The 24,868-nt window shown below is 37.1% G+C and overlaps 1 protein-coding gene across 8 annotated transcripts in view; it reads left to right on the top strand.

Annotated features, from left to right (window-relative positions):
• RAPGEF2 (Rap guanine nucleotide exchange factor 2) overlaps positions 1-24,868 on the top strand; it is a 184,833-nt gene that overhangs the window by 134,046 nt on the left and 25,919 nt on the right. For 6 of the 8 annotated variants that reach the window (XM_058025308.1, XM_058025309.1, XM_058025307.1 and 3 more), the window contains 10 exons: positions 4,354-4,485; positions 13,007-13,184; positions 14,884-15,020; positions 15,556-15,714; positions 17,329-17,481; positions 17,855-18,019; positions 21,013-21,120; positions 21,212-21,415; positions 21,528-21,636; positions 23,838-24,084. In XM_058025308.1, coding sequence (XP_057881291.1) covers positions 4,354-4,485; positions 13,007-13,184; positions 14,884-15,020; positions 15,556-15,714; positions 17,329-17,481; positions 17,855-18,019; positions 21,013-21,120; positions 21,212-21,415; positions 21,528-21,636; positions 23,838-24,084 — 1,592 coding nt within the window. The remainder of the gene's footprint in view (positions 1-4,353; positions 4,486-13,006; positions 13,185-14,883; positions 15,021-15,555; positions 15,715-17,328; positions 17,482-17,854; positions 18,020-21,012; positions 21,121-21,211; positions 21,416-21,527; positions 21,637-23,837; positions 24,085-24,868) is intronic. The other 2 variants (XM_058025312.1, XM_058025311.1) reach the window with 1 other exon arrangement.

Genomic DNA, 24,868 nt, shown 5'->3' with positions numbered 1-24,868 from the left:
GGTGGTGTCAGTCTGTGAGGAGTGATGTTTCTGAGGCAGGGGTAGGTCCTTAGGCTTTCTTATCCTCCTTGTGGTCTGGTAGATATAGCATGTGCTAGATCTATCTGTGTAAATGTAACAAGAAGACTTTTTTTTTTTTTACTGTTGTACTAAATAGTAAAGTCAGTACTAAACTATAGAATGGAACAATAGCTCAATACAAGCACAGAGTGCTTAATAATTTAATAATAATGTGATACTCAGTAGCATGGCAAGCATACCTATTGCCATGAAGTTAACTGCCTGGAGATGGTTCCTAGGAAATTTTTTCAGAGTTATAATAGCATGGTTTCATGATGTTCTCTAATCTTGTTCCAATGCAAGTAAGAAATTGGATGTAAATATCCTGGTTTGGGATAGACCAGCTTTTTGCTGCTTGTTGAATGTTGTGTTCTGCTTACCTGAAAAACATTCACCAAATGTGTTCCAAGAGTAAAGGGTTTGGCTCGTATTGGGTGTGTGTGGCTGGATTTTGGTAGTGTGGGGCCACAGGGCCAACCCTTCTTCCTTGAGAAGCTGCCAGAAGCTGTCCCCATGTCTGATGGAGCCAAACGCAGCTGGTGCCAAGGCAGACCTGCCACTGGCCAAGGCTGAGCTCAGCAGTGACAGTGGCAGCGCCTCTGGGATAAGAAACGGAGAGGGACGGGGGGAACAAAAACTGCAATTGCAGCCGCAGAAGAGAGGGGTGAGAATGTGACAGGAGCAGCCCTGCAGACACCAAGGTCAGAGAGAAGGAGGGGCTGGAGGTGCTCCAGGTGCCCCAGCAGAGATTTACCCAGCCTGGGGTGCAGGCCATGGTGAGGCAGCTGTGCCCCTCTGCAGCCTATGTTGATCCACAGGGAAGCAGAATTCCACCTACAGCCCTTGGAGGACACCCACACCAGAGCAGGTGGATGCCTGTGGAAAGCCCACGCTGGAGCAGGCTTCTGGTGGAATTTGTGACCCTGTGGAGAGAGGAGCCCATGCTGGAACAGGTTTACTGGCAGGAGTTATGACCCCAGAGGGGCCCCACACCAGAGCAATTTGTGAGGAACTGCAGCCCATGGGAAGGGCTCACTTTGAAGGTGATGATGGAGAATTGCCTCCTTTGGAAGGAGAAGAGTGTGAGAGTCCTCCACCCAAGGAGGGAGGAGCAGCAGAAACAGTGTGAGATGAACTGACCACAGCCCCCATTCCTTGTCCCTCCACAGCACTGCAAGGGAAGAGGTTGAGAATTTGTGAGTGAAGTTGAGCCTAGGAAGAAAGGAAGGGTGGGAGAAAGTCATTAAGATTTGAGTTTATTTCTCATTATCCTGTTGATAATAAATTCAGTTAATTTGTCCCCAAATTGGGTCTGTTTTGCCCATGACAGTGGGTGATCTCTCTTGGTCCTTAACCATGAGTCTTGCATTGTATTTGCTCTCACCTGTCCAGCTGAGGAAAGTGACAGAGTGGCTTTGGTGGGCATCTGCTGTCAAGCCCACCACACTTCCATATCAGACTTAAACAGATGTGGGTTTTCATTGTCATCAGTGCTTCATTTTTTTCTCCATTGTGTACAATGCAAATATGAAGTATTTTAAACAGCAGAACATGACTAAAATAGAAATGTATGCATTTCTCACACACATTTTTCATTGACTTTACAGTTTAAATGTTTCAACTTATTTAATTTTTGTGTTTCATTTTTTTCTTCACACAGTCTCTCACCTTAACTTTGGGGGGTAGGGCTGTTGAAGTGGATGCTGCTCTTGGGCATGTAGCACAGAGATGTAGTGTTCTGCAAAGATATGAGCATGTGCTTTCTGCATGTAAATAGTCCTATTTGATTAGGATCAAAGTGACTAGTTAGGTTGCCTAAAGAAAAATGCCTGCTTCTGATCTTCTGTCACCACTTGGCAAGTCCAGCTCAGGCAGCGTGGCTTTGACTTGAGGAGTTACTCTGAAACCAGTAATCACCAAGCATTCAGCTGATTGTCTACAGCCAAAAAGATTCAGAAGGCTTGCTTTTATGTGCAGTGTATTCCATCAGTTATTGTGAAATCCTCTGCCTCTTCCTTTTGCCTTATGTGCAGTAGTGACACACAAATCCTTGCTGTTCATTTAAAACACCGAGTGCAATCATTATATTAAATATAGCTCAATTTAACTTTTTAACATACTAACTGGATTTGCTTTGATGAAAAGTTCTTTAAAATTTTTAATGCTTTGATAAAAAATACATGCTGTTGTTAATGACATGGAGATATTTACAGGGCACTATAAAATTGAACGTGTTTGGCTGGGTGCCACACTGTGTTCATATACAGTTCCCTATGGAGTTAATATTTATTTGGGATTGCAATAGTTAGTGCTTTATAAAAGGTAAAACCCTCAAAATATATCTGTGTAAGTTATCATTAAATGTGTGAATCTTAGACAATTTGTGCTTGTATCTTAACATAATGTGTAGGATTTCTACTTTGAAATAAACGTGGGCTGCTTCAATTGTGCGAGACTGTACTTTGAGAAGTCAGCAACACACTGCAAAAACTGTGGCAGTTCATTTCCCTTGCATTCTACCTATGGAATATGTACTTACTTGCAGAATGGCTCAAAAAGGATTAAAAAAATTGTATAGTGGCCTGAATATCAGTATATGTGGTTCAATTATGTGATAATTCAAACTTACAGATTGAAAAGAAAAGCAGCAAAGACCCCAGATACTATAATGCAGTCCCTAATGCTGTATTTTCTCCCTCTGATACTTCAATAACAGTAGTGAGCATAACTAGATTTTTCTGGAGGCAGCATTCATGGCTGTGTGTATTAGAGTATTGCTTTTCTTAATTGCCTTTTCTTTGTTGATGAAGATCAAATCTAGCTCTTGGCTTACTGTAGCTTTTTAGGATTATTAGTATTTGGTTGCTGGTTTTAGCTGCTCTTTCCAGTAAGATACTAGGAAAGAATTATTTAAAATGCAGCCATTTTTGTTATCACTGATGCAGTCATTCTGTGATAATGAAGAAATCCTTTTCAGATGTATTAGAATAGGAAATGCCAGTCAGTCAAATAAGACTAAGGTTTGCAGTTGTCTGTAATTTCACTGCAAATCCTAAAGCCAAAGTTCTTTCAGGGCGTGTTCCATAAACAGAACTAAACAAGGCGAACAGCATTAAAGTCATTCACTATCTTTAGCTGTATAGAGCTAATAATTTTTTTCTAGCATGTTCTCTTGTGACTTTTTTCCCTAACCTTTTATACTGATTGGCTTATTCTCTCTTAATGCTGAATGAGATCTTATTTCCATTTCCATCCAGGGAGAGCAAGCACTAGGGTTACATTCATAATTGACATGGATGGACACACTGCATGTGACATTTTTCATACAAACACAACTCCTTAGGGATGAGAGAATCTGCCTTGACTGAGTTGAAACAAAATTAATGAACAAAGATTTTTGGTTTTAATTATTGAAGAATTTATTGCAAACCAAAATTGATACATTAACATACTTTTATTAACTAGCTGTGGGATACAGACTTCTTGGGGAGAAGAGTAATTTGCCCCTGAAATAGCATTTAAATATTTCTTCAGACAGCAAATATTTTGCTTTGTCAAAGTTTGCTTTCTGCAGTCTGGAAATGTTTACAGTTCTTAAAGATTTTCATAGAAGCTGTGGGCATAAAGCAATAGTAGAAATATATATCGCAAATCTTGGTGAATGTTTGTTACATGATCAAATATACTGTCTCAATTCATTCTTCAGCACTGCATGTGAGCAAACTAATTCCAAGATTATAGCTCTTTGTAATTGTGTCAATCTTCCCACATTTCCTATTTGCTGTCATATTATTTGGCTCAAAGTATAATGGATAGCTCAGTGACTTGGATTTTCCTTGTCTCTAATGTATTTTGTCAACTTGAGAAACAAGAGTTTACCAAATCCAGAGCAGTGCTGGTTGATTTTTTAAAGAAGTCTGTGACTTAACTCCCATCCTGCAGGAAACCATTGATTTTGGAAGTAGCACAATATTCATATACATTTTAATTCTATCCAAACCCCACAGCAAGCTACTGAACAGTTTTGGCATATTGCTTCACTAATGTTTGTCCTCAGATACATGTTTTTCCTGAATCTCTTATATTTGCAATATTTTGGTGGTATTTTGCTGACCTCTGCATGAGTTAAAAAAGCTGCATAACTCTAAATTTTTATGCTGCATTCTCAAACCCCAGTGGTTTTCTTAAGTAGTTGGTACTGGCAGAGAGTAAAATATGACATATATGATTTGAATTAATTTTGCTGTGTGTCTCCCTCAAATTGTAATGATGCTTTTTCTGCTCCACCTATAGCTTCCTGCAGATTTCACAAAGCTGCACCTTACTGACAGTCTCCACCCACAGGTGACCCACGTTTCATCTAGTCACTCAGGATGTAGCATCACTAGTGATTCAGGAAGCAGCAGCCTTTCTGATATCTACCAGGTAAGACTGGAAGGGATGCTGATGGGAGGTGCAGTTGCCAGCAGTTTTGCACTTAATAGCTGAATGTCCTTGCTATTGTCACTTTTGAGTACTTGAAGAAGTGCTCAATAGACTTCAAAAAAAATCTTTTTGTTTGAATTGTAATGATTTCAGGCTTTAGGTGTGTTGGGTTCATAATGCAGAGCCTATTCAATGGTGGGAAGAAACAAATATGGAGTGGGCAGCCCGTGCCTGAGGGGCATATTTCTATTTCCCCACCCTGTAGAAACGTGATGCCAACCTCTTAGCAGTGCTTCCTCTCCTGGCCATCCTTAGAAAGGTGGGCAGGTTGAAGTGGTGGTGCTTCTTAAAGTTATACTTCTGAGGTGGCTTCTTCTTGTAAAGCTCTGTGCTAGTCAAGTCATTGGGCACAACTTGAGTTTAGAGAGATTCTGAAACTGATCCAGAGTTTGAATATAAATTGGAAAAAAGTCTAAAGTGAAATAAAATGAGGAATTATGCATTTTTCACTTGATGTTTATGGTTCTTGCAATGTTGGAGGAGGAGCTGCCCTGATAGGGAAGTGTACCAATTTGTTACTCTGAAAGGAAGGAATCAAATCCAATTAAAATATATTTCTATCGAAATAATCATAAAGTAGTGAGACCACTTCAACATGAAGTACTGTTAACTAGAAGAGGATAGTGGTTTTTTGAGATGCTTCTGGAATTGCAAATGTAGTCATTTAAATAACAGGAAAAGCATATCTATAAATATGTGAAAGTTCAGCTGTGGTCATAGTTGAAGAATATAGTCTCTTTCAGGTGAATAAACTTATAGGCTTCTTTTTGTGAAAGAAGATAGGCTATAAAAAGATCACAGTTCAATTTAGACAGTAATTACAATAATGCAAAGGTTTATTTTTGCAAAACTATCAAATTAGCTGAACACTTAAAGCATACCATATGTCAGTCAAGTAGGTTTGTCAGAATTTCTTCTGAAGACAGGATAACTTTGGGATATGATTTAGGTTTATATTGTGAGACTAAAGAAGAAGTAAAATCAGTTTTGTTCTTCTAGTCTTCTACAGATTTTCATTCTTTTCATTACAGAGATTTCCACTCTAACAGAAAAATAACAAGTACCTCCAGAGGCACAGCTGTAGGTGGCATGTAGTTACAGTCATACAGTTGTTCTTGAGATAAGTTGGAAGTAATTTTTTGCAAACTTTCAGCAAAACACTCTTAACTGTGAAAAAGATAATTGAATTTCTATGCAATTAATAAAAAGCCCAACCAAACAACATAGAAGAACTAAAGAAACCTCAGAAAAATACTTCTCTATGTAGTTGCCAACCTGGTCTATGACTCCTACTGGTTTCATTTGCAGTGTTGGGATCAACATACTGGTTGGTGTTTGGAGAGAGTTAATGGTATACTGAAGTATTTACGCAGATAAAATTTACTCTTTAAGTATTCTTTTAAACTGAATTTACAAACATAATGCATAATCCATTCTTAAAAATATTATCTAGTTTCTTTACTTAATCTGCAATTAATACCACATTTAAAGGTGACTTGGCACAGTTTTATCAAGAACTGTGTAATTACACAATGTCAAAGTATGAGTAACCTATGTCCATATCTACATCCAGAAATATGACCATGTACTGTAGAATGCAACCTCATCTTTTTGTCTTAATACATATACTTGAAGGAATGTTTATTAATGAAATGGTAAATTCAGGTGTGGAAACTGATAAGATTCTTAAATTCTTAAATTTAACTTAATGGTATGAAGTATTGTTTACCTTGATTTCTCAAATTCTGGTAAATCATTAATTTCTGGCCTCAGTTTCAGTCATAAAGGAATGTAATGTAGCAGTGTTAGGCTAGGTTCAAGTACTGCCAAAAAAAAAAAAAAAACCCAAACCAAAACAAAATAAAATGACTGTAATATGACTCCTCTAGGGCCAAGTAAAGGATTAAAGAGAAATATTTTTTTTTAAAGAGAGAGTGAATCAGTCATTCTCTCTCAATTGTTTGCCTTGCAATTCTCTCCCAACTGTTTATTCAAAACTAGTAAACCATAACCAAGTCATCAACATGTTATTTTTTTTCCTTCAAATTTGATAAGTCTTAGATAAAGCTCATGATCACATGATCATTATCCCTTTGATTCTTTGATTTTCTGTATATAATGGCATTTTTCTGTTTAGTAGGGTGGACTTGGATTCATTATGGCTAAGTAGAAAGCAATGATTTAGAAAGATCATCATCTTGTCTTGCAGTTGATAGAAAAAAAATTGTTTTAAAAATGATATTGTTATTTAGATCATTACTGCTGAAATCTGAGGTGATATGTCATGTACTGCATCCCATAAGTATTAGTTCTGTAGCCTTAAGAGCAGCTGCTTCCAGTGAAAATATGTTCATGGCCTTTTAAGATTTTTTTAAATAAATCATGAAGCTGACTCTTCAGATGCTTTCAGCATTGAACTGAGAATACTTCCTTTTAAATATTAATGTGGTCTCTAAATTTGTTTGTCAGACGTTGCACATGAAAGAACTTCTTTTAGGATAAGAAATACTTACCAAAATAAAATCAACCTTTGTGTTTACCCCACCCAAGTTTCAAAAACATCAGGTGCTAATTAGTAAGGTCCTTAAATACTGTTATTTTTATTTTAGGAAGTAAGTTCAAGTGACGAACTCTGTAGGGTGACTTGAGAGGAAGGGGATGCTGAATGTCAGTAGTGTGTGTTGGCTTGTATTTGCCAAGAACAATTCCTTGCTTCTGTCCTTTTTTGACATCTCATGTGTGGCTGCTTACTCTTGATTGCTAGGCCTAGTTAATGATTCTTAAATGAACACATATACCTGTTCCTATAAGCTCCTAGATGCTTCCTGCTATACCTGCTAAATGTATTACCAAATGATTGGCGAGTGAGGAGATGTAAGCTCCTGGCTGTGTATGATTGCCCCTCCCTGTTTTGGGAAGCATTGTTGTGTGGGCTCAGCTCTTTGCCAGCCTTTCTTTGCCTTATCCTGTGCTCAGACTGGTGGCTTCCTGCCACACTGACATGCCCTCAGTGCCTGCCCAGATACCACTGTCGGTACAGGAAACCAGGAACATCCTTTCTGAGACCCTCCCAGGATGTGCCTATTGCTTGGAAATTTTCAAGGTGTCAGCTTTGTTTTCTCATGGTCCTGATACGGTAGCTCCTAGGAGAAAGGTTCGCCCTTCAGCAGCTCTTCCTGAGTGAGACCAGTCTTTTGTGTCTCAAACCACAGAGTCCATGCAGCCTGCCCTTTAGTCACTGTATGCAAAATAAAGGCATTTTACCTTAAGATAAAGCCACTCTTTCTGACTGTATCAGCTGCTGAAGTGCAGGGCTCTGGCTGATGCCAGAGTGGCTGGAACAGATCAGGTAAATTGTCCTGTGGACTGCCACCCCTGCTTTTTCAACAAAGCCCAATGCAGTTCCTTGTCACTCCAGTAAATTCAGGGCCTCTTAATGTACTCTGTGACTTCCAGAGTCCATGTTCTGTACACCTGTGCTCCTGGCAGACATTGCTCCATTCTGAGAAGGAGGCAATCTTTGGCAATGAGGGGGGATGCTGTTCCTGGTGGGTTGTCTGCATTGCTGCACATTTCCATCTTCAGTGAGGAAAACTGCTCAGACTGACTTCTGTGACACATGTGGGCTGCTGTGTTATAAATTTTGGGGTAGATAATGGGGTTGATAATGAAAGAACAACTATGGAGAGCACTGTGAAAATCTTGGACTGAAGGAGTTTTAAGGTATTTCATGGACATTTGCACTTGTGTCAATGTAGCACAAAAAAATAATGTTATTACCTTAGATTGTGTATGATTTCTGTACATGTAATAATTATAGTTGATTGTAGTACATGTGATAACTACTTAATAAACAAATACATATTATAGTTGCATGGATTGAATTTCATCATAATTTATTGATATTGTAAACTTTTGTTTAGTCATCTGAAAGCTAATTTAAAACAAAACTCCAGACTTGATTTCTCTCTCTGTGGAGACACTGAATCCAATGTGACTATATGACATGAGGGAATATTTCAAGCTAATGTGACTTCTGCAAGTCATTTAATGAGACAGGCAGAGCCAGTGTTCTTGGTGTTTTTATTGGTATCAGCTTAAAAATTAGAAAGTAAAAATGAGTAGTTTTGGTAATAGACATTCTTATTTTCATTTTTTAGTTCATTTTTTAGCCCTTAAATGACAGTGGTTGAAAAGTAATGTGGAGATGGTGTTTTTGAACTGAGCATGGCTTCTTTCTTTGTTAGCTTTGTGGAATTGAAGGAGTGCACCAGGCAATGAACATATATTTCTGGCTTGTGCAAGGAGTTTCTTCTGTTCTTTTTTTTTCTTTTTATCCCTGTTTTTTTTTTCTCTTGTGTGTTTAGAGATTTTGAATTGTTGATTTTAGGTGGTAACAATTGTTACAAGGGGAATTTAGTATTCAAAATGATACAATGTTTCCTGAAGAAAGTAATTAAATTTCTAGAAAAGTAAAGGTGAAAATAGTCTGTTTAAAATAAAAAGAGATCAGTAGTGAGTGTGGTTATTTTAAAGGTTGTCTATTTTTTCTCTTTATGTTACTGTCAGTTGGAAGTTTTTCTCAAACCAGCATAGAAAGAAAACCATGAAGGGCACTTAAAACAGAGCCAGTCATATAAGCAGCTCTCCAAGTCTTCCCACTTTCTTTCCCCTAGTAAGGGTGGGGAGTGTGTGATGAAGTTGTTTCACTGGAGTGAGAGTTACTTGGTTGAGTAGAGGTAGTGATCGCCCATAACTTCTTCTAATCTGTTTTCTCAAGGAACTCAAAAATTAGGTGGAGGAAGAGGAAGTCAGGCAGTAAATGAAATCATCTTCTTGAGCTGCTCATGTAGTCCACCGCCTCTCTCATTATGCTCATTGTCATGGTGCATCTAAAAAAATCAAAGACCAGTAGAGTTGGCATTCACTGGTTGCCTCTCCTGCCAATCTGAAGTGACCAGAAGGGTCTCCACCATTTCCCCAGTCTGACCTAGGGAGAATGAATGCTATTCTTCTTCTCTTAATCCTCCTCTTCTTCTTCATGTCAGTCAAGGAACCAAAGGCTAACCAAGAACTTAGACAAAGCTTCTTTTAGTTTACATCTTTACCCTGGTTATTTCACAGTATTTGTTTAATTATCACTCAAATCTGGAAGTGTATTTGGACTTCAAGATCCTCCTCAGTTGAAGCAGCTACTTTTTTATTGGTGCAGTGTTAAACTTTATAGCCACTGCTTAAAACTGGTCAGATTCTCCTTAGGTGTCAATATGAAATACTACTGCAACTCAGGCTTGAAAACGTCTGTCTTAGTCTCTTAACCGTCATGTTGGTGATGTGACAAATAAAATTTTAGGATGTCACTATTATGAGATTGGAGAAAATTTTTGAAGCTTCAAAGCACAGAAAATGGAAAGATGACATGAGAAATTTGCTATCATAGTTGGTATGGAGAGACATTGTTTTGTACTTCAGGCTGCAACCAACATTTTTCTTGCATTTTTGTTGCATGCAATCTTTTCAGATTTATTTAAGTGAAACTAATTTCTCTTATTGCCCAAGAAGCAAAGTATAACATGCACCCAAGAATGGCAGTTCTGAGGTGTATTTCATCCTTGGTTACATGCCCTGAGAAGATGTAAGCCTCACGATTGACTGTAGTACAAATTCTGTTGGATATTCATCATTTGGGGTTTTGGTGGCTGAGGTTCATAAGGAATCCCCGATGCCCAAAGGAGCTCATGGGGGTTTCCCCTTTAATCCTAGACAGATGCAAGGCTATTGCTTAGTAACCAAGGGTTCCTGTGCAGACATGCTTGGTTTTTCTCACAGAGCAGGGGGTACAAAAGCACTCAGAGTAGTTGGGTCATGAAGTTTAATGTCTCAGCAAGAGGACCTTGAATACTTGACATCATACATGCTGCTACTAAACCTAAAAAAGCTATTTGCGATGTATAAACACAAGGTTTTCTTAGTTTTCTGGTTTGGTTTTTTTGATTGGTTTTTGTTTGTTTGTTTGTGGATTTGGGGTGGGGGGCCATGGATTTGTTTGGTTTGGTTTTTGTTTTGTTTTGTCATGCAGAAAGGCTACATTTGTCTTTCTTTTCTGTCTTTTGTGCGATCATAGAGATTTCAGAAAGTTGTTTGAAAACATGTATTTTTTTTCTTCTAAAGGTGTTTTTAAAGGTGTCCTAAATTAACAAACTTTCTTATTACATTGTAGATTGTTGCATTCAATGCTGAGCTTCTTTGTTGCAGTGGTTTGGGTTTTTGGCAGGAAATTAGAAGTAGTTGCTTTTCATGCACCAATAACTCCACTTGTCAAAAAAAAAACAAAAAAAAAAAAGAAGCAACAAGTGTAAATAGTGATCATCTTTGGGAAATCTTGTATCCTTTAGTAGTATTTGTAAAGTGTTTTCTGAGCCCAAAGTTACATTTAATTCAGTGTGAGAATTTGTTTTAAATATCATGGACTCTTCTTGATAATAGAGTTCAAGAGTTTTCCAGTTTTGTTTAATGGCTTTAACACAGTAAAATAACTTATCTTTTAAATCAGATGTTGTACAATAGGTGGAAGTTTCTTGTCTGTTAGCATTGTATGACAAAATTGAGGTCTGCATTAATTTTGGTATTGTGCTTTTGAGAGAGCTTAATCTGGGCAGGGAGGAGGGGCATTTGTTAGTGATGGGAAGGTTTGCAAAATTGACTGTGAATCAGTCCCACTGTCACTGGAATTGTCACTGCTGGAAACTTCAGATTCTGACAGATTGGTGTCATAAGCTGTGTGTCTACTGACTCATCACCACTAATTTTTCCACCAGTCGCTTTTGATGAAGGCTATTTTGAAAGAGTAGTTACAGCAGCTGTTTCAAATGTATCACAGGGAATGGGCATGTTAAACACAGGAAGACTGCTCAATAAAATACTGCTACCTGTGCTATGTTTTGGGATTTGTTTTTATGCCAGTAACATCTTTCCTTATCCTGGTTAAAAAATGAGCAGCATTTTTTCTTGACAAAAGCAAAACCAAAAAAGCCACTAAACCCCCAAAATGAACAACAACAACAACTAAAAAAACCCCAACCCAAAACCGCAAAGTGAGAATAATTTGAATATTGCATAGATGCTGTTATCAGGCTTTTTTTTATATTAACAAGGCCCAGTTACAAAGCTTGTGTTGTGCTGTAGGACAGAAGCATTTAAGACTCTCACTGGCTGCCCCTGATCCATCTCCAGCCATATGCTGCTGTTCATGAGGTGCCTGTGTATAGTGGCATTAAAGTGACAGATGTCGGCCACAGATAGGGAGGCAGGAATAGGGGAGATGATTCTACAAAATTACCAATGCAATTTCTCTTACCTTCCCTATGTTCAGAGAGTGACCTAGTTTTGTGGGTTGTCTTTTTCACCAGTCTGAGATAGATTGATGAAACAAGCTTTAGTAGCTGTCTTTGTCCCATGTTGTATTTTTCAATACATTGTGTGCTCCAGGAATCTCAGAAACAAACCATCCCTTGAAGGCCTGTGAAACTGGATTTCTCAAGCCATGGCTTAAAACTTGCTCATTAGAAGCTTGCATTTCCTTAAAAATTGTCATAGCTAAGCCTCGGCAGCTGCTGTGGTATTAAATCAGGTTGTGAGAGAAGGCAGCCGTATCAGCCATGACAGACAAATGTTTGTGGGATGTATTAAAGTGTTCAGTCTTCAAACTCAATCATTTTTGAAATATTTAAATATCAAATTAAAATATATTTACCTTTAGGTGCTATACTAATGGTCTTAGTCTGGACTATGTTTTCATTCATTTTAATACAATTTGAGGGAGGTTAAATTTGACAGATATTCTGGGTAGTCCATCTGTGGTGTTTGGGCAATGACTTTGCTTTTTTCTGCATCTGTAAATTCTTAGGCAATTTATCAGCAAATGAAAGCCATATTTAACCACGTTCAACTGGAATTGTAAAACAAAAGTACAGTCCTAGGTGACTAAGAGATAACAAAATTCCTGTAGCATTCTGAAGCTGTTTTTATTTCCCCAAACTGTCTGTTTAAAATTATGCTGCTTTCCTAAGTGTCTGTAAATTTGGAGTGAGCTCAGAAATTGTCAAATGAAAACTGTTTATTGAAAAAAATTATATTCAGCTAACAGTTGAAGACATTGCTGCTTGAAATGTAAGAGCCTTCAATCCCCCCAAGACCCGCAGATTAAGTAATGTCTGTTGAACCCTTTGTTTGTGTGACTGATTGAAACAAATGTTAAAAGTCATATTTAAACACAGTGGGTTTGGACTGATAAATTGTTAGTTGTTTTAAAAAGATATAAAAAGAAAAAAGCAATATAAAAATATAGAATAAATTTGGATCATCTGCTAGATGTTAGAATTCATCTCTGTACATTTAACCAGGAAACTGCAGCAGTAAATAACATATTTGAATGTTTTCTAATTGTTTATGCACTAATTAGGCTACAGAAAGTGAGGCTGGTGATATGGATCTCAGTGGATTGCCAGAGACAGCTGTGGATTCTGAGGATGATGATGATGAAGAAGACATTGAAAGGGCATCAGATCCTTTGATGAGTCGGGATATTGTAAGAGACTGCTTGGAGAAAGACCCAATAGACAGGACAGATGATGACATTGGTAAGTATTGCAATGTAGTAAAGTGTTGTCAAATATGTTCTTCTTCACCCCCAAAAACTTAATTTTTGAGCTTGCAGTTTTATTTTAATCATTGGCCTTTGTAATTGATAAGGTTAGTGTTTATTGTTATTGTTTTTGTATAAGTATATATATAATGTGAACAATTAAAGAAAATGCATATAATGTGAGTGAAACCTATTACTTGCTGGCCTTTTTGATCTCAAGCTTCAGCTTCTAATTGATATCAGAGCAGGTTTATGAAGGAGATGTCATTGAAAACTGGAAAACAGAACCTTGGCAAGGGTGACGTTAATGTCAGCGCTGCTTCTCACAGTATATTTTTAATTGTCAGTTGTGACATTGTGACTTGACATTTGTTGCAAACATTGGAGCCTTTAAAACCTTAACATAAATGTGCATCTAATCAAACTAATTTGCTATGTTAACATAGGAGTAAACACATTGAAAGCAAAGCAGAACTAGAATCCAAATTTTAATCTAATCTCTTTCACTGGGGGAGATATTTTTATTTTATTGAAGTATGACTAAATGATGATTAAGGTTGATTATCAGATGATTAAGGGACTAGAGCATCTCTTATGCAAGGAAAGTCTAAGAGAGCTGGGGCTGTTCAGCCTGAAGGAAGCTCAGGGGATCTCATTAATGTATAGAAATACCCTGGGTTGAGTGTGTGAAGATGATGGAGCCAGGGTCTTCTCAGTAGTGCCCAGTGAGAGGACAAAGGGCACAAACTAAAACACAGTAGGCTCCATCAGAGCACTAGGAAATGCTTTTTTTCTGCTGAGACTGAGGACTGGGAGAGGTTATCCAGAGCGGTGTCAGTATTCCTCCTTGAAGATATTCAAAAGGTGTTTGGATGTGTTCCTGGGAAACTGACTCTAGCGTGGCTCTGCTTGAGCAGGCAGGTTTGACCAGATGACTTCTGGAAGTCCCTTTTAACCACAACCTTTCTGTAATTCAGAGTAAATAAAAAAATAGAAAAAATATGGGGTCCTATTGAACTCTTTCAGTAGACATTTTAGATCAAACTGGATGCAAAAACGATTTGGGGCATATAATCACTTGGCAGAACTGCTAAAATTAAGTTCTGTAGTTATGAACAGCATAAAAAATGAAAATACAGGAAGCTCACTGTTGAGTACAAGTGTAACTCAAGTGCAGGTAGAAGACAGAGCAGTGGCAGTCACCTTTAAGACAGTAATCCAGTAATCCTGTCTGGTCCATCTGAGAGGAACTTTCTGGTGAAACCACCAGACAATGATCAAGTACAATTTACTGTTAAGCCTAGACTAGGAGGTGTTGGCTTTACCAAACAACTTGCTCAATTTTGTGACATTTGTCTTGCTGTGTTTTATATAGTCCTAGTCACAATGAAATTATTTCCCTGACTGCGGTATTAAAAATATCATTGGTTGTATTCAGAGCTCTTGGTTACATTACAATCCTTCCATTATGCTGACTTTTACTTTGCAGGGTTTCTATTGATGATATGACCAGCCAGTCTGTGTCTACAAAATACCCAGTAATTAAAACAGGCCACTGTACATGATTTATTAGTATACAGAAACGATTGTGCAGCATTTTAGCTTAAGCAGCCTCAGGCATCTTGCTGAAGAGCTGTCTTTACTGTGCTTTGTTGTTTTGACATGCACGACTCAGTGGGCTTTTTCTCCTTCAGAACAACTACTGGAATTCATGCATCAATTGCCTGCTTTTGCCAACATGACAATGTCAGTGAGGAGAGAACTCTGTGCTGTGATGGTGTTTGCAGTTGTGGAGAGAGCAGGAACTATTGTACTAAACGATGGGGAAGAGGTCAGTAGCAGTTGCTTTTGACTCTCCTATTATACCAAACATCCCAGATTCCACACGGTTAAGATCCTCTTTTGTTACTTAACAAAAAAAAAAAAAAAAAAAAAAAAAAAAGAGAAAAAAAGCAACATTCAGGTAAATCAGAACTCTTTTTGTTCTGGATTTTCTGAAAGCTTTTGTTTAGGCGCTCACACATTTCTTAAGCAATAAAACCAGAAAGCATTTTCTGTATTGTACTAAATGCTTCCTGCCTATTTGAGCTCATCTGGGGACTTTATTTCAGTGTTCAAGTGCTGTTCCTCTATTTCTTTTTCCACAGTCTTTCATTACCTCTTAATAGTAAAGATGAGCTTAAGATCCCAGTTTTCTTGAGCAGGAAATAGCTGTACATTTAAGGAAAATTAGCTTACTAAATTGTTAATAGGTGCTAGAAAATAAATTTTGCCTTAGAACAATTGTGAGAGTTGTATTTATATAGTATGATTTTAAAATGTTAAGTGATTTGGTCTTCACATATCCTGCAATATTTGATTTGTAGCTGGATTCCTGGTCAGTCATTTTGAATGGCTCTGTGGAGGTGACATACCCTGATGGAAGAACAGAGATATTGTGCATGGGGAACAGTTTTGGTGTTTCCCCCACTATGGAAAAGGAATATATGAAAGGAGTGATGAGAACCAAAGTGGATGACTGCCAGGTAGAGTGTCTGTGGTACAAGCAAATTCACACCCACACAGGTGTCATGCAACTCAATAATGAGACCCAGTTTTATTTTAAACTGAATACATGGAAAATATCCAGTGGGTAACCCCAGACAGTAGTTGGGCAATATGGCTTCTGCATACCCACAGTCTGGGAAATGGAGTTATCTTTTTCAGGGTAAAGGATCATTTTGCATGAAGATGTTTGTCTACATACTGTTTCCAGAAGGTGAGGGCCACCAGCCGTGCATCCGTTGCTTTCAGTGTTCCTTGGGAGGATCTCAAGGTCCATTAGCCATGACAGGCTCCTTCCCTTCTGCAGCTAATAGCCTTTCTTCCTTACTCAACTCAGCTTCTGAATATCAGAGGAATACAAACTTTATCTCCCGTGGTTTGAGTGAAAGATCTAATTTTGGCTAATCTGACCTTTCAAGGAAAAAGCTTTGATGTTTGCTGTAATACAAGCAGTCAGATGTAAAGAATGCTTTTCATAGCATAAAACTACTGGCTGAATCTGGTTATATGGTTGTTATTTGCTTATTCCCATCCAGAAAATTATAGCATAGCCGTGGGTGAATTAAGCATTTTGCTTGGTCCTGATGGCTAATTAGCTTCAAGTAGATGACCTTTGAAAGGGGTGAAAATATGTGTTCATAGAGTCACCTGGTTTATCTTGGCCATCTAACTCCCAAAATGTGCATAAATGGTTTCTCATTAGAGTAATGTTTTCAGCAAATCCAAACTGTGGAACTTCTGTTTCAGCTGCTACTAGCTGCTGGAAAAATGAAATGGTGTGTAAATGAATTTAAAGAGAAAATACTGTCTCTGATTCTTGGGCCATTGTCCTAAGTCTGTACAGAAGGATTTAACAACTTTTCAACCATAAATAACACTGTTCCTTTCAGTTAAATACCCAGATTCATATAATAAGGTAGTTTAATCTTGCCCCCCAAAAGAGACAAGCATGTAACAATTTGTGTACAATGTAGTTTTTTTCCAATTTGTTATGGTTGGTCTTAATTATATTTGCATAGTGTGGGTATTAGGAACATTCCTAAGATATTTATTCTTGCACTTATTCTTGGCTGAACTGATGATTGTAGAAAATAATTTTCCTGTTGTATGCTTTAAGCCAAGAAATAATTTCTTTCTTCGTGCCTGCACTAATTAATTGAATAAATGTTCTTTTTCTTACTAATTGACTTCAATAAAATAGCTATTAAAAAACAAGATTATTTACCAAAACAATAGCCACCAAAAATAAAAGCTGGGTTTTCACTTAACTCTTCTAAATACCACAAAAGAGCTGGGCTTTCATGTACAGCAGTGGGGAGGTCAGAACAGCTGAACGAGAATGGCTGGGAATGCTAAATCATATTGCTCTGATGGATCTTGGTCTCCTCAAATGCAGGATTGTAGTGGCAGTGCTGTGCCTGTCTGTTCATCTGCTTGGTAAGGCTGAACTGCTGGAAAGACAAAAACTATTGGAAAGGCTCACTGCAGGTTGAGGAGCTACTTTATTTTGTCTGTTGATTGAGTACTTGCACCTTAAGTCTAAATGCTCCTCTGAAGATTTAACATTCAACGCTGGTGTGTGATGATTTTTCCAGTTTGTTTGCATAGCCCAGCAAGATTATTGCCGCATCCTCAATCAAGTGGAGAAGAACATGCAGAAGGTGGAGGAGGAAGGGGAGATTGTGATGGTGAAGGAGCACAGGGAGCTGGACCGCACTGGAACGAGGAAAGGCCACATTGTCATCAAGGTAAGAGGAGAAGAGAGTGTCTCTTGAGAAAGTCTGTGTTCTGCAAACCTCGTAACTTGGCAAGTTAGGGCCAGGATCAGTTGAGGCGTATATTGTAGAAGTAAATATTTGAAAATGGACTGTTAATATTTCTAGATTTTTTTAAAAATAATTATGCATGTTGACAACTAGGTGATTTCTATAGAGCTTAATTACGTAATTTTTTTTACGTTTCTTAATACAGTGGTCAAGCTGTTGTGTTTGCTTAGCACATCAGTTAATGGATGGCAGTATTTCTAGTGTGATGAATTTTCAGTATGTTAGAAGAAAACAAATTTGCATGTGTTGAAAATGTGTTAATAAGTATGATTTTTCAATTTTTTGCTATCAATAGGGAACAGCTGAAAGGTTAACAATGCATTTGGTGGAAGAGCACTCTGTGGTAGACCCAACATTTATAGAAGACTTCCTGTTGACGTATAGGACCTTTCTTTCCAGCCCAATGGAAGTGGGCAAGAAGTTGTTGGAGTGGTTCAATGACCCCAGCCTCAGGGATAAGGTGAAAATCTCCTGAATCATGTATTGTTACCATTCACATTGAAATATAAGAAATAAGAATAAAATATCTTTAGAGAGAATGACTAAATTGAATAAGATACAAATAGCTGGTGACATATTTTAATGGCAGAATATATGGCTAAAACTAAGAACATTTTTTCCCCTTATTTTGTTTAAATATTACTGTGTTCATGCAAGGTAAATTGCCCATGCTTTACCTTGCTGTGTTTTTACAACTTAATTGCTTGCAGGTATACAGGAATCTTTTTTTCCAATTGTATTTTTATTTAATGTAATTCAGTAGAATTTTATTGTGTCTCCAAGTTTGAGCATATGATAAGTTTTGTGTTTTCTGTACATATTGCTAGTTAATTCAATGTGGCAAACATGATTTTTTTTTAAAGGAGAATAGGACATTCATGCATTGTTAATAATCTGTTGTGCTTTATGTAGCGTTAAAAAAAAAGCCACCAAGCCCAATCCAAAACACAAGAAAGCAATCAGATATCTTCTTCCCTAAACAAAATTTCCATGATGGAAGAATAAGGCACATCCAGTTTTGGCACACTGGCCATTGAGGCTTTATCATCCCTCAAAATCTATTGCTTTATTTTCTCTTGTATGCAACTTTTTCCTATGCTAAAAAATTCTAAAAATTTCCAGATGCCCTTTTTTTTTATAAATTTGAAACCATGGGAATGATACTAGTACAACGGAAGAGACATTTGGTTTTCAGCTTTTATTTAAATCTGTGTATTTCTTCCAGAAATGTTAGTATAGCTGTGCCTCGAAGGAAGGGTCTTATATATGACAGAGGGTAGGCTTTGCAGCTGATACTGCTCAGAGTTATGGTATTGGAGCTCATCTTTAAAGTTATGTTGCTTGTTCTCCAATGGACAATCCCCTCAACCTCTAAAAGCATGAGCCAGCATGATACAAGCCACAGTTGCTTGTATCAGTCTGAAGACAGAACAGCTCTTTGTTCTGCTGCCTCAATAACCAACCTTTTCTGACCTCCAGCAGCACTGACAGAAAGGCAGGAGGCAGAGAACAGCTTGGGACAAGTGGAGATAAGCAAGTAGGGAATGAGGAATCTGGAAGATTTTGGCTGTTTTGTACTGGGTGCTGATGGGCAGTAAGGGGAGTGAAAGGGGTGAGTAAAACTTCCTGGGGATGATGAGTAGTCAGGAGCATTCAGAGTGGGACACAGGACATCCAGCCTTAGCAATGATTTTGCCCTGCAGCAAGTTATTTGATTTTGCAGCTTTAATCGTCTTCTAATGCTATTCCTGATTTGTGACACAAGTAATGGCATTCCTCTGGAAGTCAGAATTCAGCTCCTCCTAGCTCAGTGTCCTCTGGGTGCAGATGAGTAAGTCCCAACTCCAAAAGCAGCATTGACAGTGAAGCTGTCACTGCAGTAGTTTAAAATACATTGCGTGGTACAGCTTGCAACTTCCCAGACAATTTGAATAATCTGCAGTTACCCTAAATTTAACGAGACATTGTCTGGATCTTCCACAGTAATGAAAAATATCAAAACTGTTTAACAGGAATGAAGTTCATCTTCATTTTCAAAGGTGCAGAAATCTCAAGTATTTTCCTGTGGCTGGGAGCTGCACATGTAGAGCTGGCTAGTTGCCTTCAGTTGAAATCTGAAGTTGAGGAGTTCTGAAGTACTTGGTTAGTTTGGTCATTAATTTCAGCACTTTTGAATTAATTTCCTTTCTGGGGTAAAAGGAAAACTACTTAGAAACTTTGAGGGTGGCAAGGATTGGTTTTGCATGCCTGGTGTCAGACCTTTGGCACATGGGGCTGCAGAGGTTTGGATTTTGTGCAGACACGAAGAATGGGTGGGGGTTAGCACTAATTAAAATTAGTATGAGACTTTTAAATTGTGTGAGACTTTGTTCTTAAGCGTTAGGTTTTGAAATGTTTAGAGGTTTATCCCTACTGATTTACTTTCCTAGCATAAAAGAAGAAACGCAGCTGTATTTTTAGAGGTAGCATTGAGTGGCACAACTGTTTTGGATTCAGCAACTTTTTAAAAATAGCATTAATCAATACTAATTCAAGACACCAAAATACCTTTGTTTTGTCAGGACAACTGCTGCTGATATTCCAGGTCAAATCACATACTAAAAGAATAATATTAGAGTAAAAGCATATAATTTTAAAAAATGCTGCTCTTATTTTGTGGCTTTGCCTTCATTACTATTAATTAATAGTATTTCTTCAGATTTTTTCCTAAGAAACTGTAAAGTACCAGTTAAGATTCTTCTCAACTCTATCATCATAATTGCTTGGGGGGGAGTAGCTGGTGGAAGGAAAAAAGGAAGAGTAAATGGAAGGATTGGCTCTAAGGAAAAGAATTGCTGTTAAAACATCTTTCCTGCTTCTTGCAATATCTTGTTTTTCCTGCCTCTCTAAACATAGAGGAGCTGTTTTACAGAGCTAAATGCCAAATGAAGTTAATGGTGGCACATCTAGAGACTTAGGAGATTCAAGGGCCATTATTAGACTGTATTGTAAGCTTTGTGATCCTGTGCTTGGAGAACTAAGCAGATTTGGAAATGTACATGAACAGGAAATTGTTATAAGTCAGAAATGGATCTACCTTGTTGCCTTCTACCTGTGTGCACTATTTCTTATTAATAAAATTTGATACAGCCAGTGTTTTCTGACTTGCAGCATTCATTATGAAATACAGCATACAGTTGCTTATACAAGTGAAAGCAATTATGATACCTAATTTTTTCTATTCTCCTGATATATAATTGCATATTAGTGAAGTTTGATTTGGATGTATATAATAATATAATAGTATAGTAATAGTAATATAGTATATAATAAAACATATGTATATGTATTATTTAAGATTCCAGTTAAAATTTACAGGGCCCTTAATGACCAGTATTTTTAAAGGACTTGGCAGTAATGTTGTTCTGAGTATTCCAGCAGAATTTATAACTTATAATATTGATGAATTTTCAGGTTACACGGGTAGTATTGTTGTGGGTGAACAATCACTTCAATGATTTTGAAGGAGATCCTGCTATGACTCGATTTCTGGAAGAATTTGAGAACAATTTGGAGAGGGAGGTAAGAGTGAGGGGTTTTTTCTGACAACTTGGGATAACGGGGAATAGCCAGGCTGTTGTCATATATAACTTACTGTGCTTTTCTCTTATAGAAAATGGGTGGACATTTGAGGCTGTTAAATATTGCTTGTGCTGCTAAAGCTAAACGAAGATTGATAACATTAACAAAGCCATCTCGAGAAGCCCCTTTGCCTTTTATCTTGCTGGGAGGGTCAGAAAAGGGATTTGGAATCTTTGTTGACAGTGTAGATTTTGGTAGCAAAGCTACAGAAGCAGGCTTGAAACGTGGAGACCAGGTATGTAATTTTAAAATGTGTTCCTCCATTGCCTCTCCCCTGTTTTTTTTTTTTTTTTTTGCTTCCTTTCTCTTCACTACATGAAAATTTTTCAAACTTGTTTGAATTTTAGATATTGGAAGTGAATGGTCAAAACTTTGAAAACATTCAGTTGACAAAAGCCATGGAGATCCTTAGAAATAACACTCATCTGTCTATCACTGTGAAAACCAATTTATTTGGTAAGTTTGTCTGCTTTGCTCATTCTAGTTTTGATAGAGATCTAAATTTTTTTTAATAGTTTAAAATAGTTTTGTTTGAAACTCTTTTGTACTGGAGAGAATAGAAAAAGCAAACATGAAGGTCCTAAAATATGTTTGTTCATAATGGCAAAGAAAAATTTATGAGTAGAGATTTACATGAAGGGGCTTCCCTCTCACAAGTGTATGTTTCAGGATTAAGAGGAACTATTGTGACCATGTAGCTCGAACCTTAAAAACCTGCTTGTATATAAAATGTTTAGTTTTCTCTCAAGAAAGAAGCCTCTTCAGGCATTCCAGTTGATCAGTGGTTTTATTCTGTCTGCTGAATTTACTTGTAGTTTTTCAGCCCACTCTAAGTGTAGCAAGGACAAGACTATTACCTGCCAGCTAGGTGAAAAGATTCTTGCTACCCTCTGTATTTGTTCTCTACATATTTCCCTCCAGCAAGTACTAAAGTACACATGGAAGAGTTTTCAAGCAGCTTCAGGAGCTCAATTAGCATCATAAGTAATGAATATATTAGGGATTTGGTTTGATTTTTTTTACCACTGGGTACTTGGATTACTTACACAATTTAGTGATGTGTTCCTTGAGTATCTCTTTCAGGATCAGGTTCTTCATCTCAAGTAAGTAGGGCAGAATATCCAGAGTATCACCACAGCACATCACTGTACTACTGAAGATTTAAGTTTGCCTAGGTTATCTCCAGAAGTCATTGGTCAAAAAGTCTTAAAAGTCATTAGTCAAATCTGTTTACTTTTTTTTTTCTTTGCAGTAAAGATTCTAGTATTTCGGTTGTTTCTAATAATTAGAGATATTTCTTAATGTATCTGGATATGTTTTTTTAGCTGGATGTTCTTGTTTCTCTGTGTGTAAGTTCTGTAACTATCCTCCTCACACTGGGTGTTTGAATCTCATGCACTGCTTTACTCTGTTAAAGATTGAACTTGATTTCTTCCTTTCTTCAGAAGTGTTTTTCTAATTTTTTTTCTATCTTGTGACTCCAGTGCAAATACTGAAATCAGATTACAGTACAGTCCCAGAGTAGTTACTTTCTGTGTATTGCATGCAGAATTTCTTCTCCAAAAATCCCAAAAGGAGTTTCCTTTTTTCAACAGCATCTTCTTATCTTTACCTAATTTCTGTCTCCAGCATCTAAGTCCTATTCATTAGTACAGTTATTGGCTGGGTTTACTCTCCTCCACTTTAGTGTCTTATTTCAAGCTTTTGAAGTCTCTTGGTAATTTGTTGTACCTCTAGATATTAGAGAATACTAAGGACAAAATTAATGAATAACAGTAATGCATAGCCCCCTAATACTCATCCTTAGTTAGTTGCCATTGTTGCTATGTTTTTCTACAATTCCCTAGTTTTAATTATCACTTTTTATTTATTATTACAAATCAAGTCAACAGAGGATTTTTCCATTTTTGTATGAAGAGTTCCTCCAACGCTCAGAATACATGACTTGCTCTCCAGTTCAGTTTTGTATGATTTATTTAAATGTGTCGGGGGTTTTTTTGAGGCTCAAAGTTGCAGTAGAAGAACTAATTTACAAATTTATCAGATATTTCTGCCTCAGAGATGACTCTTTGCTAGGGAGCTGAGGGAGAATGAGTGGTTTTTGGTATTTCTGGCAGATGGATACAACAGCCCTGTCAAACATCCAAGGTGTCTCAGTAGTCTCCTGCTTTATTTTCCTTATGGCTTTGTTACTGTTTTCCTTTTCTGATGCTGTTGCTAATAATTTCTTGTCCATCTGAAAGCTTTTGTTGCTGTCTCTCTGTTTAAAATTTCCTTCTCATTTTTATTTTTCTATCTCACTTTTGTCTAATGTGCTCTTTTTATACATGCTGCTATTCTGCAGAAGCCTTTGTCCTTAGACTAAAAAGTCAAATTCCTTCTGTTGATACCATCCGTGTAACCATGTGGGCACCTGTGTATTTCTCTTCTAGGCTGGGCCAATTAACTGTTTTTCTGATTCATACTACAGAAAATGAATGTTATTTTTAAAAGCAAAAATGTTTTTGAAGTCTTATACCTAAATTAATTTGATGCTGAAATGGACAGAATAGCCTAATCTTTTTTTTTAATGATTAATATTGAACTGGTCTGGTGCACAGAGCTTTCTTTTATATTTTTGTCCTTTTTGCTTACCTCTCTTTTTCTGTCTTGTGCAGTTTTTAAAGAACTCTTAACAAGGTTGTCAGAGGAAAAAAGAAATGGTGCTCCCCACCTGCCTAAAATCGGTGATATTAAAAAGGCGAGTCGTTACTCCATCCCTGACCTTGCTGTTGATGTGGAGCAGGTAATAGGATTAGAAAAAGTAAATAAGAAGAGTAAAGCCAACACAGTTGGGGGAAGAAATAAGTTAAAGAAGATACTTGACAAGACTCGAATCAGCATTCTGCCTCAGAAACCATACAAGTGAGTTTATTTCCTCTTAAATGTTTCCTTTGCATTAAATTATAAGCATTCTTAATGAACTTATAATTTGTGATTAAACTTTTTTATTTATTAATACAAATCATATTTATGTCTGAAAAAAATACCAGAAAAAACCATTCTGAATATTTGAACAAGCATAGACTGCTAACAGTGCATCTTCTGACATCAATTTAGATGTATTTTGTTTCTTATAGATCAAGTAAGGACCAAATACTACTTTGTCATTTTCCTTTTTCTTTTAAGAGGACTGTTAACTTAAATTATTTCAGAATAATTCTGCAAGCAGGTTACTTGCTAAGGGTTGGTATGAGCTAAGATTTCAATGTATCCACGTTTCAGTGGTGTATAAGAATTTTCATGTACTGCTGTAAGGAGTGTGAGGCTAAAATTTTAACTTGGGTTCTTTGATAGAATTGTGTGTGGTTTTTTGTTTTATTTTTTTTAATGAAAGCAAAATATGCTATCTGATAGCTTTTATTCTATGAACACATTTTAGAAATAGAGTTCTGAAAATTGCTGGCAACAATAGAAGAGTGAATTTTATATGATATTATAGGCAAGGCAAATGGTATTGATGGGGGCAAAACAAATGGTAGAGGGTAGTTGTGTGATGAGTTTTCTCTTGCATTTTTCTTTCCTGTGTCCCACTAGGGAATAAGTTATTCCATGTAAATTAGAAAAAAGACACTTGTGCTGAAAATGCAGGGCTTTTTTCCCTGCCATTACCTAAAAAATTTGCTTAACTGATGTTAGATATTGCCTA

Source organism: Melospiza georgiana, chromosome 5 (genome assembly GCF_028018845.1).
Source record: "Melospiza georgiana isolate bMelGeo1 chromosome 5, bMelGeo1.pri, whole genome shotgun sequence".
Taxonomy (NCBI): Eukaryota; Metazoa; Chordata; class Aves; order Passeriformes; family Passerellidae; genus Melospiza; species Melospiza georgiana.
The sequence above is the reverse complement of the archived record's forward strand: the minus strand, read 5'-3'. Positions and strand labels throughout refer to the sequence as shown.